Source organism: Lepidochelys kempii, chromosome 4 (assembly GCF_965140285.1).
Source record: "Lepidochelys kempii isolate rLepKem1 chromosome 4, rLepKem1.hap1, whole genome shotgun sequence".
Classification (NCBI taxonomy): Eukaryota; Metazoa; Chordata; order Testudines; family Cheloniidae; genus Lepidochelys; species Lepidochelys kempii.
In genome coordinates this window covers 29,989,664-30,001,794 of record NC_136383.1, presented here as the reverse complement: position 1 = coordinate 30,001,794, position 12,131 = coordinate 29,989,664, and the positions used below count along the sequence as shown (strand labels likewise).

Genomic DNA, 12,131 nt, shown 5'->3' with positions numbered 1-12,131 from the left:
CCTTGGTTGCAGGTTTTTCCAGTATATCCTGGGAGACATTTGCATTTGTTTGGTCCAATACATTCACCATGTTTGCATCTAGGCTGACATATAGCTGAAAATAGAACATTTATTATTGTTCTCATCTAATCAACAATAATATATTAATGAAAGCAGCACAAATACTACTAATACTTAGCCCCTGTACCTCACTTCACATTTTAACACCACAGTGCACACATAAAGTGTCTTTTCAGTGATAAAAAACAAATACACATCAGAAAACAGATTGATAATGAGCATTATGTTCTCGGGTTATGGGACATAATGCTCAACTTTTTGGATACTCCAGTTTATGTAGTATCTGACCAGCAAACAGACTCATGGCCTTCCAGATGTACTGTGTGATGCACGTCATTCAGTTTGTTATTACTAGAATATGTCCGAACTGAACAGGAAGTAGGAGTGTCAACATCAATGAGTTATCAGCTCAGTAACAGACAAGCAACAGTGCAGTTCCAAGTATCCACAGATTTTCCCCTGCCCTGGGTTGTTTAGACAATGGCATTTCTTTATCTGGCATTTCTTTATTCTTTAACACTCAAAAAAAGGCTCTGTGTCACCATGACCTTCCCTATTCTGAAGAGAATTGAATGAGGCTCCCTCCAGAGTTTGTTGGCCAGAAGGATACAGGATGGTCATTTACAGAGAGAGGTGATTTGTCTCGGAGGCTGGGATCACGGCTTCCAGAAGGTGGATCCGTGAAGGGAAGGATCACCAGTGCAATCCTACATGCTTTACTCATGTGAGTAATCTTTACATACACAAGAAGTTCCATTTAGTTCAATGACACTACTTGGCTAAGCAGCTGTAGCAGAACCAGGCCCAAGCTTGTAATAGGTCATTCAGATACCTCTTTTGCATGGCCACTATCACAGCAAGGTGGCACAATTTAAATATTTAAACAGTATTTTGAAAGACCTTGTTACTAATTTAAAAAAAAAAAAGGTCTTTATTCACTGTATCTTCTTACACAGCTCATTAAAAGCAGCATTATTGCTGCTGCGCATAAGCCTGATTCTTAAACTTGAGCTCAGAACACATTCAAATTAATGATGGGGAACAAGTGGGGGTGGGACACGGGGACAGCCACAGGAACAAGAAGTCACTAGGACCAGCAGGAGACTGGGAACTGAGGGATGGGGGTAAAACTGAGAAAAGGATTAGAGTGGGTGGAGCAGATTAAGATGAGGGCAGACTGGAGGAGCCAGGGACAGAAGGAGTAGGGGTTGGGGTGCACAGGAGCAGATGGGTTTATAACCAGAAAAGAACATTCTCCACAGAACTTAGAATAGAACCCAGGATGCCCAGAGTCTTAGCGTTCTGTTACCATCAGCAAACAGCAGTGCAACCCACTGGCAAAGCATGCGCTTCATATCCCGTTAGTGGCTGGCCCACATACAGGGAGACAACCTATTAATATTATCCGTCACTCTGTTAGCTCAAGTGGCAGAGGTCCACATGATGGATCTAAAAGGTTCCAACTCTGCTGATGAATCATGTGTATATCAATATAATTCCACATGATGGCATTTCTGTTTTTTCAGTTTGCTTTTTAAAAAAGCCTAGGAAATTCCATACAAAACTCATTAAAAGAACATTAAGGTTGTAAAGGCAAGTGCTGAAAAGTCAGGAAATGCCACAATTAAGCATGAGCAATCTTAATAAAGCCCACTGGTGTATATGTATTGTGATACAATCTTTAATTACACAACTGCATGCTGTTTTTTCCTCATGATTTCTGCCTCATTCAGTGCACAGGATGGCTAGTGCTCAGGGAAGGAATCAGAATTGTGTAGTGAATGAAGCTATTGTCTGTACTGCACCTTCCCATATGTGGCAGAAGTTGGAAGGTGAACAAGGCAGGGGATTGCATGAAGAGAAATGAGGATCTCATTGTTAAGGCAACTGAATGCCACCCTGGAGAACTGGATTCTATCCCTGCCTCTGCCACAAAGTTCCTGTGTAATACTAGAACAGTCATTTAAACCAAACATCCCACAAGTGGCCACTAATTGTGTGTTCCTCATTTTCCAGGTGCCCAATTTAAGACCGTGAGGTCAGATTTGCAGAAACGCTGAGCACTAAAGTTAACAGGCACTGTGTTTTCAACATATAATATGCTATAAAACTTTACGTTTTCTGAAAAATCAGGCTATAGGCAACTCAAATTGGGTTTCCAAAAGTATCGCCTACTTTTAACATAAATGTCTGTGTCTCAGTTCTCCATCTGTAAAATGGTAATAATGATCCAACCTTACTTCACAAGGGTGTTATGAAGATAAATTCATTAGTGTTTGTGAAGTACTCACATATTGTGATGACAAGCTATACTGAGACGCCTGTGTGGAAGTTAATAATTGTGTATTCGGTGAAGGATTTGGATGGTTTACAGTAAATAAGGAAATTAAATATTTTATTAAAATGAAATATTGAACAGATGCTTATTGAGTAAAACCCATCTCATCCTGCGCAGTGACAAAGTAGAGGTGCAATGGAAAAATAGTATGAAATCATATATTTAAAGCTAGTATCATAATGCATATACACCAGGGAGCTGAAGAAAGAGCTGTTGAGAGCCTGACTTTGCAACCTTACTGATGTTCTTTTACTGTATTTTTGTATGTAATTACATGCACACATCTCTAAACACATACACATTTTGTTGTAAGAGAAAGGTAATTTGGCAAAGTTTTAGTCTCTCAAAATTTTAAAATATTATTCTGAATGTTGGACTACAGTCAGAAAGCACAGAACACAAGTGAGGGGTTACTGTGCAAAGGTGGTTTAAAGCTCACCTTTGTACTTCTGTGAAGTGCATTTCCCCAGTGTTTAAACCAGCCTTTAATAGCCACAGGGCCCAAAAAGGCCACTGAGAATTGGTCAGCCCTGCTGCCATTTCCCTTTAACACTCCAGCAGGGAAGGTGTATGCTATGTAAAAAATAAATGCTATATACTGCCAAAGGGTCACTGTTACACTGAGGTGATGATATTCCTGCGATGATGATGCCAGTGCAAAGCAGCTGCATGACACCAGAGAACCCAGACCCAGTAGGTTTATGGCCATTATTAAGCATGAATATAAAACATTAAATAACCCCTCAGCTATTTAAACCCAGCAGCAATAACCCTAAATCACAGTTTCATCGTATTAGTGTACAAATTTTAAGAGGGGAGGAAGGGAGAGTAGTTAATTAACAATTATACCTTTATTTAAAAAAATATATTTTGCCACAGTGGGTGATGTAAACTTTATGGATTGTCTTAAACACTGAGTCATTCTCATATTCCTCAATACATACTGGTTCTAGAGAGAGTTAGTCTGAATGAGGAGAGCTCTGGGCAGAATGCATGTACATGAGGTTCCTTTTAAGCAGGGTGACCAGATAGCAACTGTGAAAAAACAGGACAGAAGGTCAGGGGTAATAGGCGCCTATATAAGAATCCCAAAAAACAGGACTGTCCCTTTAAAAACGGAACATCTGGTCACCCTACTTTTAAGGCCCAATTCCAGCCCTCTGATATATACCAGGTTACTGAGGCTTTCAGGATAATTTATGCAAAGGAGATAATTAAAATCAGCTCTCTCATCATATATATTATCCTATGTGCAATTTAGTGAAGGCATGCAGGGACAAACTGCATGTGCCCACAAGGGGATGTCGATCACTGTAGATGGAAATGACAGAAAACACGAAGAACTTGCTGAATCAAGCAAGCTGCTCCTATTTATCCTCTGTAACTAAACATAGTCACAGTAAATTTTCCAAGTATATTAATCTGCCAAAGGAATGTAAAGCTTGGCACCTCCTCCAGCAGAGGGATAAGAGAATAAAGAAAATTCTGGATGGATCTCCAGAAGTAGTTTCTTCCAAACTCATCCCTCTGGGAGTGGATGGTGAGATTCCCAGCCACAGGAGAAGTGGGATTTCAACTTTACAAACTAGTTGCGGGGAGAGGAAGAATTTCATATTATCAGTATCCAATACTGGGTCAGTTGTTGTGTAAATGAATGTATTTACTTTGTTGATTTCAAGGTAACTACTTTTGGAGTAAGTTGCTACTTGTTGTGAGCAAAGGAATCAATAAGTGGCCACTAGTGTACAGTCAGTCTGGGTGCCCATCAGCACCGCCACCCGTTTCTTCAAACCTATCTTGAGTGGGAAATTTCATTTAAAAAATAAAATTTGAAGTGGGCTAAAAAGCAAGTGTATAGAATGACTCTTTGTTACTGCATACATCTCCGTTATTTCCATTTAGATCACTGACAGATACAAGTGTTTAATACTGTCAACCCTGCTGAACCAGTAATAATCACAGAACATGAAGTTGTGTTCTATTTGCTTCCTGCATCATCAACAATCTTGCCAGCTAAATTCTGGTTCTACAGATGGAGAGTAAATATGGAACACCAGTGGATCACTGTTACATCGACATTTTTCTGAGCCAAGCCATGCTTTAATTAAAACAAATATGAAACAACACTAATAAAAATGTACATGTATTATAAACCAAGTAATTAAAATACTGCAACAGCAAAGCAATGATACTATGGAAAGAAACAGGGAAAAAAATAGGTCTACGAATTTATTTGTATTGCCACAGGATCCACTTCATGCTAATATGATTATTTTTAGATTGCTAAGAATCATTACAACTCTGGAAAACATTTTACAGCTCAAACAATTTGAAGAGGACACTGCGCCAAGCATTTTTTTGTTATAATGTCTTTTTTATTATTAAATACACTGCCTTTAACTCCTTAAAAAGTGAAATCTGTTCCCTTACTGAAATTATTTATTCCAGTGCCATGATATTTTGGTGAATATTTATCATGTATTGACATGTTTAGCACTGTACAAAACACAAAATGCAGACAGTCCCTGCCCTTACGAGTTTATAGTCTAAGCAAAATGGACACAAAGTAGACAAGAAACCAGAGGATGGTATAGCTGGGATGTTATATTTTTACAATTTATTGATTCCATATGTTTCAACTGATTCTGTAGAATAGTAATGCCATTTAGAATTTGCCAAGTAATGAACTAGAGTAAGTTGTCATCTTAATTAACCAGACAGTAACTTGCATCATAAAGTTGAACATATTAAGGACCTTAGTTGATAGAAATTTGTCACACAGACCCCACAAATCTAGCTTTCTAGCTTCCACTCTAGGCCAAGCTATTGAACAGAAATAAATATTGACTATTAGTTCTCTCAGAGCCAATGCAAACAAATCTCTGACCAGCCAAAGATCTTCCCCATTTCATAGACTTTAAGGTTAGAAGGGACCATCATGATCATCTAGTCTGAATCCCTGCACATTGCAGACCACAGAGTCTTACCACCTCCTGAAATAGACCCCTAACCTCTGGCTGAGTTACTGAAGTCCTCAAATTATGGTTTAAAAACATCAAGTTACAGAGAATTTACCATTTAGGCCTGCAAGTGACCTGTGCCCCAGGCTGCAGAGGAAGGCAAACGCCCCCAGGGTCTCAACCAATCTGAGCTGGGCGAAAATTCTTTCCTGACCGCAAATATGGCAATCAGTTAGATGACCCAGAGCACGTGAGCAAGACCCACAAGGCAGACACCTGGGAAAGAATTCTCTGTAGTAACAGCCCTCCACATCTAGTATCCTGTCTCTGGCCATTGGGGATTTTTGCTACTGGCAGTTGCTGATGGGCCACATGCCATCGTAGGCAGTCCCATCATAGCATCCTCTCCATAAACCTATCAAGCTTGGTCTTGAAGTCAGTTAAGTTTCTTGACCCCACTACTCCCCTTAGAAGGCTGTTACAGAACTTCACTCCTCCGATGATTAGAAACCTTCGTCTAATTTCGAGGCTAAACTTGTTGATGGCCAGTTTATATCCATTTGTTCTTGTGTCCACATTGGTGAGTAACTTAAATAACTCCTCTCCCTCTCATATTTATCCCTCTAATGTATTTATAGGGTGCAATTGTATCTCCCCTCAGCCTTCTTTTGGTTAGGCTAAACAAGCCATGCTCTTTGAGTCTCCTCTCATAAGGCAGGTTTTTCATTCCTCGAATCGTCTTAGTAGCCCTTCTTTGCACCTGTTCCAGTTTGAATTTATCCTTCTTAAACATGGGAGACCAGAATTGCACACATTATTCCAGAGGAGGTCTCATCAGTGCCTTGTGTAATGGTACTAACACTTCCCTGTCTCTACTGGAAACAGCTTGCCTGATGCATCCTAGGATGCGATTGCCTTTTTCAAGGCCGCAACATATTGACGGCTCATAGTCATTCTGTGATCAACCAATAAACCCAGGTCTTTCTCCTCTGTAGCTACTAACTGGTAAGTCCCCACCTTATAGCAAAAATTCTTATTGCTAGTCCCTAAATGCATAACCTTGCACAATTAAATATCATCCCATTTCTAGTCCTCCAGTTTACAAGGTCATCCAGATCTTCTTGTATGATATTCTGGTCCTCCTCTGTATTGACAATATCTCCCAACTTCATGTCATCTGAAAATTTTATTAACACATACTCACTTTTTGTGCCAAGGTCAGTAATAAAAATGTTAAATAAGATTAGTACCAAGACCAATGCCTGAGGAACTCCACTAGTGACCTCCCACCAGCCTGACAGTTCACCTTTCAGTATGACCTGTTGTAGTCGCCCCTTTAATCAGTTCCTTATCCACCTTTCAATTCTCATATTAATCCCCATCTTCTGTACCAAATGTCTTACTGAAATTCACACAGATTAGATTGACATCGATTAGATCTACCACAATTTTGTCTAAAAAATCAGTTATAGTCTCAAAGCAGGATATCATGTTGGTCTGGCATGATCTACCTTTTGTAAAACCATGTTGTATTTTATCCAAGTTACCGTTCACCTCTATGTCCTTAACTACTTTCTCTTTCAAAATTTGTTCCAGACTTTCCATAAAATTGAAGTAAAATTAATAGTGCTGTAGTTTCCTGGATAATTTTTTCCCCTTTCTTAAAAATAGGAACTATGTTAGCAATTCTCTACTTATAGGGTTTGACCCCCGAGTTTACAGATTCATTAAAAACCCTTGCTATTGGGCCTGCTGTTTCTTGTGCCAGCTCCTTTAATATTCTTGGATGGAGATTATCCAGGCCTCCGATTTAGTCCCATTAACCTGATTTGTTTGACTTCCACCTCAGATGTGGTAATTTCCACCTCCATATCCTTGCTGCCATTAGCCACCCTGCCACTACATAAGAACAGCCATACTGGGTTAGACCAAAGGTCCATCTAGCCCAGTATCCTGTCTTCCAACAGTGGCCAATGTCAGGTGCCCCAGAAGGAATGAACAAAACAGGCAATCATCTAGTGATCCATCCCCTGTCGCCCATCCCAGCTTTTGGCAAACAGAGGTTAGGGACACCAACTCTGCCCATCCTGGCTAGCCCTTGATGGACTTATCTAGTTCTTTTTTTAACCCTGTTATAGTCTTGGCCTTCACAACATTCTCTGGCAAGGAGTTCCACATGTTGACTGTGCCTTGTGTGAAAAAATACTTCCCTTTGTTTGCGTTAAACCTGCTGCCCACTAATTTCATTTGGTGACCCCTAGTTCTTGTGTTATGAGGAGTAAATAGCACTTCCTTATTTACTTTCTCCACACCAGTCATGATTTTATAGACCTCTATCATATCCCCCCTTAGTCATCTCTTTCCCAAGCTGAAAAGTCCCAGTCTTATTAACCTCTCCTCACATGACAGCCGTTCCATACCGCTAATCATTTTTGAACTTTTCTGAACTTTTCCAATATCTTGATGGGGCGACCATATCTGCACGCAGTATTCAAGATGTGGGCGTACTATGGATTTATATAGAGGCAATATGATATTTTCTCTCTTATTATCTATCCCTTCCTTGATGATTCCCAACATTCTGTTCACTTTTTTGACTGCCACTGCACATGGAACGGATGTTTTCAGAGAACTATCCACAGTGACTCCAAGATCTCTTTCTGAGTGGTAACAGCTAATTTAGACTCCATCATTTTTTATGTATAGTTGGGATTATATTTTCTAATACGCATTACTTTGCATTTATCAACACTGAATTTCATCTACCATTTTGTTGCCCAGTCACCCAGTTTTGAGAAATCCTTTTGTAGCTCTTCACAGTCTGCTTGGGACTTAACTATCTTCAGTAGTTTTGTATCGTCTGCAAATTTTGCCACCTCACTGTTTACCCCTTTTTCCAGATTGTTTATGAATATGTTGAATAGGACTGGTCCCAGTACATACCCCAGGGGGACACCGCTATTTACCTTTCTCCATTCTGAAAACTGACCATTTATTCCTACCCTTTGTTTCCTATCTTTTAACCAGTTACCAATCCATGAGAGGACTTTCCCTTCTTATCCCATGACAGCTTAGTTTATTTAAGAGCCTTTGGTGAGGGACCTTGTCAAATGCTTTCTGAAAATCTAAATACACTAATTGCATTGGATCCCTCTTGTCCACATGCTTGTTGACCCCCTCAAAGAATTCTGGTAGATTGGTGAGGCACAATTTCCCTTTACAAAAAACATGTTGACTTTTCCACCAACAAATTATGTCCATCTATGTGTCTGACAATTTTGTTCTTTACCTTTGTTTTAACCAGTTTGCCCAGTACCGAAGTCAGACTTTATCTCTGCATCCCGTCCTGAGGTGATATGTACCCAGTCAATATGAAATCCCCCATTATTATTGAGTTTTTAAATTTTTATAGCCTCTCTAGTCTCCCTGAGCATTTCACAGTCACTATCCCCATCCTGGTCAGATGGTTGGGAATATATCCCTACAGCTATATTCTTATTAATAGAGCATGGAATTACTATCCATAGAGATTCTATGGTACAATTTGGTTTATTTAAAATTTTTACTTCATTTGATTTTACTCTTTCACATATAGTGGCACTCCCCCAACAGTATGACCTGTTCTGTCCTTCCGATATATTTTGTACCCTGGTATTATTGTGTCTCACCAAGTTTCTGTACTGCCTTTTATATCAATATCCTCTTTTAATACAAGGCACTCTAATTCACCCACCTTATTTAGACTTCTAGCATTTGTATATAAGCACTTTAAAAATCTGTCACTTTTTAGCTCCATCATGTAATTGAAAGGGCCTCTTTTTCATTTGACTGTTTCTCATCAGATCCTAACCGTATTTTATCATCTTCCATCCTCTCCTCCTTACTAGGACATAGAAAATTTCCAATAATAGATCCTCCCCTAAGAGATGTCTTTGTCCAAACCATGTGCTCCTCCGCATCCGTCAGCTTTCCCCCAGCCATTAGTTTAAAAACTGCTCTACGATCTTTTTAATTTTAAGTACCAACAATCTGGTTCCATTTTGATTTAGGTGGTTTAGCCCATCCTTCCTGTATAGGCTCCAACTTTCCCAAAAATTTCCCCAGGTCCTAATAAATCTAAACCCCTACTCTCTACACCCTCGTCTCATCCACGCATTGAGACACTTCAGTTCTGCCTGTCTAACTGGCCCTGCGTGTGGAACTGGAAGCATTTCAGAGAACGCTACCAGGGAGGTCTTGGACTTCAATCACTACACCTAAGCTCTTCATTAGCCTCATTAAAAACTGAGGCAAAGTACGTGTTTAGGTGTTGGGCCACGTCTAGATTATCCCCATCCTCAGTGCTTAGTGATCCCACTTCTTCTCTCCTTGTGTTCTTCTTATTTATATGGCTAAAGAACCTTCCCTATGAACTTTTTCTCCTTGCTTGGGATGCAAGCTTCAGATAGCTTCTGCAGCTTCGACTTAAAGTAATTCCAAGCCTCCTCCAAATTCAGATTCTTGAGTTCTTCCATTAATTTATTAAAGTTAGATCTTTTGAAATCAAAGACACTTGTTGCAGATCTATTTTCGTTTATCCTCCATTTAGTTTAAACTGAATTAACTCATAATTAATGCTACGTTTTAGTCAAGGGGAAATTTTAGTAGAAGTCATGGTCAGGTCAAGGGCAGTAAACAAAAATTCACAGCCTATGACCTGTACTATATGCCCCTGACTAAATCTTCGGGGGGTGGGGGTGGCCTGGGGGCACTGTGGGTGCTGGAGGGGGCAGTGGTGCATGGCCCAGAACCCCTGCTGGGGGGAGGGAGGAGAGGAGTTTGGTGGGGCTGGCAGGCTCCCTACCTGGCTCTGCACCTCCCTGGAAGCAACGACACCCCCCTCCCTCTGTTCCTAGGCGAAGGCGTGGCCAGTGACCTCTGCGCTCTGGCTTTGAGCCAAGCGCTGGCTCCGCAGCTGTCTGGGGCGGTGCCTGCAGGTGGAGGCAGCACGCAGAGCCCCCTGGGCACCCCTTTGCCTAGGAGCCAAGGGATGTCACCGCTTCCAGGGAGCCCCCACTGCAAGGTAGGCATCGCCCAGAACCCTCACTCTCTCCTGTGCCCCAACCCCCAGCCCCCTCCCACACCCAAACTCCAGCTGCTGCTGGGGGAGGAGGGTGCCGTGGCCCAAGACTGCCCCAGCAGTAGCTGATGCAGCTGGCCCAGAGGCTGCCTGAGCTGCCCAGGTGGCCCCTAGGCCAGCCACACCAGCCGCTGCAGAGGTCCCAGAAAGTCATAGAATCCATGACTTCCATGACAAACACGCAGCCTTACTCATGATCACTCGAACCAAGGTTGTTCTCTGCAACCAGTGCTTCTATGAGGTTCTCACTACTCACTAATACCAATTCTAAAATGGCATCACCTCTTGTTGGTTTAGCAACTACTTGGTGAAGAAATCTGTCAGCTATCGCATACAGGAAAATCTGGGCCCTACTGTTATTAGTAGCACTTGTCTTCCAATCTATACCTGGGAAGTTCAAGTCTCCTATAATTATACAATTCCCAGTAGTATTTATTTCATTAAAAACATTAAAGATGTCTCTATCCATATCCAAATCGGATCCTGGTGGTCTGTAACACACTCCAAGCACTATATCAGGGGAACCTCTAGTAGCTTTCTTCCCCAAAAAGAAAAGGAGTACTTGTGGCACCTTAGAGACTAACCCATTTATTAGAGCATGAGCTTTCGTGAGCTACAGCTCACTTCATCGGATGCATCCTCTTTTATTCTCCCTTGCAATCTTCTGCAAGTCATCCTGTACCCTGCTGGGGCTCTGAACTCTGGGTATTTCCATCGGCTCTTCTCTTCTTACAGGACTAGCCGCTCCTCTCTTCGTCCTTGCCCTCTCCTCCTTCAGTTACAGCCTGTCATGCCCCTTCTTCATTTTCCAACTGAGCAAACCTGTTCCTGAGCTCTATTTCTCCTTCACTAGTCAGTCTTTTCCTTTGCCTGGTTCTTGTAGTCACATGCTACAACAGACCACTTTCCTCACCCAGTAGTCTCCCCTCCGAGTTCTTCAGTCCAGCTTGCATCTGCAGGTCTTGACTTTTTCCTTCAGCCTCCTGTTGCCTTTGCTCCATCATCTCAGTTTCGAAGGGGCTTTGAGCAACCATAATTTCCACCTGCATCTTCAAGCCTCGGATCTTCTCCATAAAAGCGACACTTAGAATCATAGAATATCAGGGTTGGAAGGGACCTCAGGAGGTCATCTAGTCCAACCCCCTGCTCAAAGCAGGACCAATGCCCAATTAAATCATCCCAGCCAGGGCTTTGTCAAGCTTGACCTTAAAAACTTCTAAGGAAGGAGATTCCACCACTTCCCTAGGTAACGCATTCCAGTGTTTCACCACCCTCCTAGTGCGAAAGGTTTTCCTAATATCCAACCTAAATCTCTCCCACTGCAACTTGAGACCATTACTCCTTGTTCTGTCATCTGCTACCACTGAGAACAGTCTAGATCCTTCCTCTTTGGAACCCCCTTTCAGGTAGTTGAAAGCAGCTATCAAATCCCCCCTCATTCTTCTCTTCCGTAGACTAAACATCCCCCGTTCCCTCAGCCTCTCCTCATAAGTCATGTGTCCCAGTCCCCTAATCATTTTTGTTGCCCTGCGCTGGACTCTTTCCAATTTTTCCACATCCTTCTTGTAGTGTGGGGCCCAAAACTGGACACAGTACTCCAGATGAGGCCTCACCAGTGTCAAATAGAGGGAAACGATCACGTCCCTCGATCTGC

General features: G+C 41.7%; 1 protein-coding gene across 5 annotated transcripts in view; it reads right to left on the bottom strand.

Annotated features, from left to right (window-relative positions):
• The window catches only part of NPNT (nephronectin), a 91,566-nt gene that overhangs the window by 45,599 nt on the left and 33,836 nt on the right, over positions 1 to 12,131 (bottom strand). For all 5 annotated transcript variants that reach the window (XM_073340840.2, XM_073340841.2, XM_073340842.2 and 2 more), the window contains one exon: positions 2 to 94. In XM_073340840.2, the coding sequence (XP_073196941.1) occupies positions 2 to 94 (93 nt within the window). The remainder of the gene's footprint in view (position 1; positions 95 to 12,131) is intronic.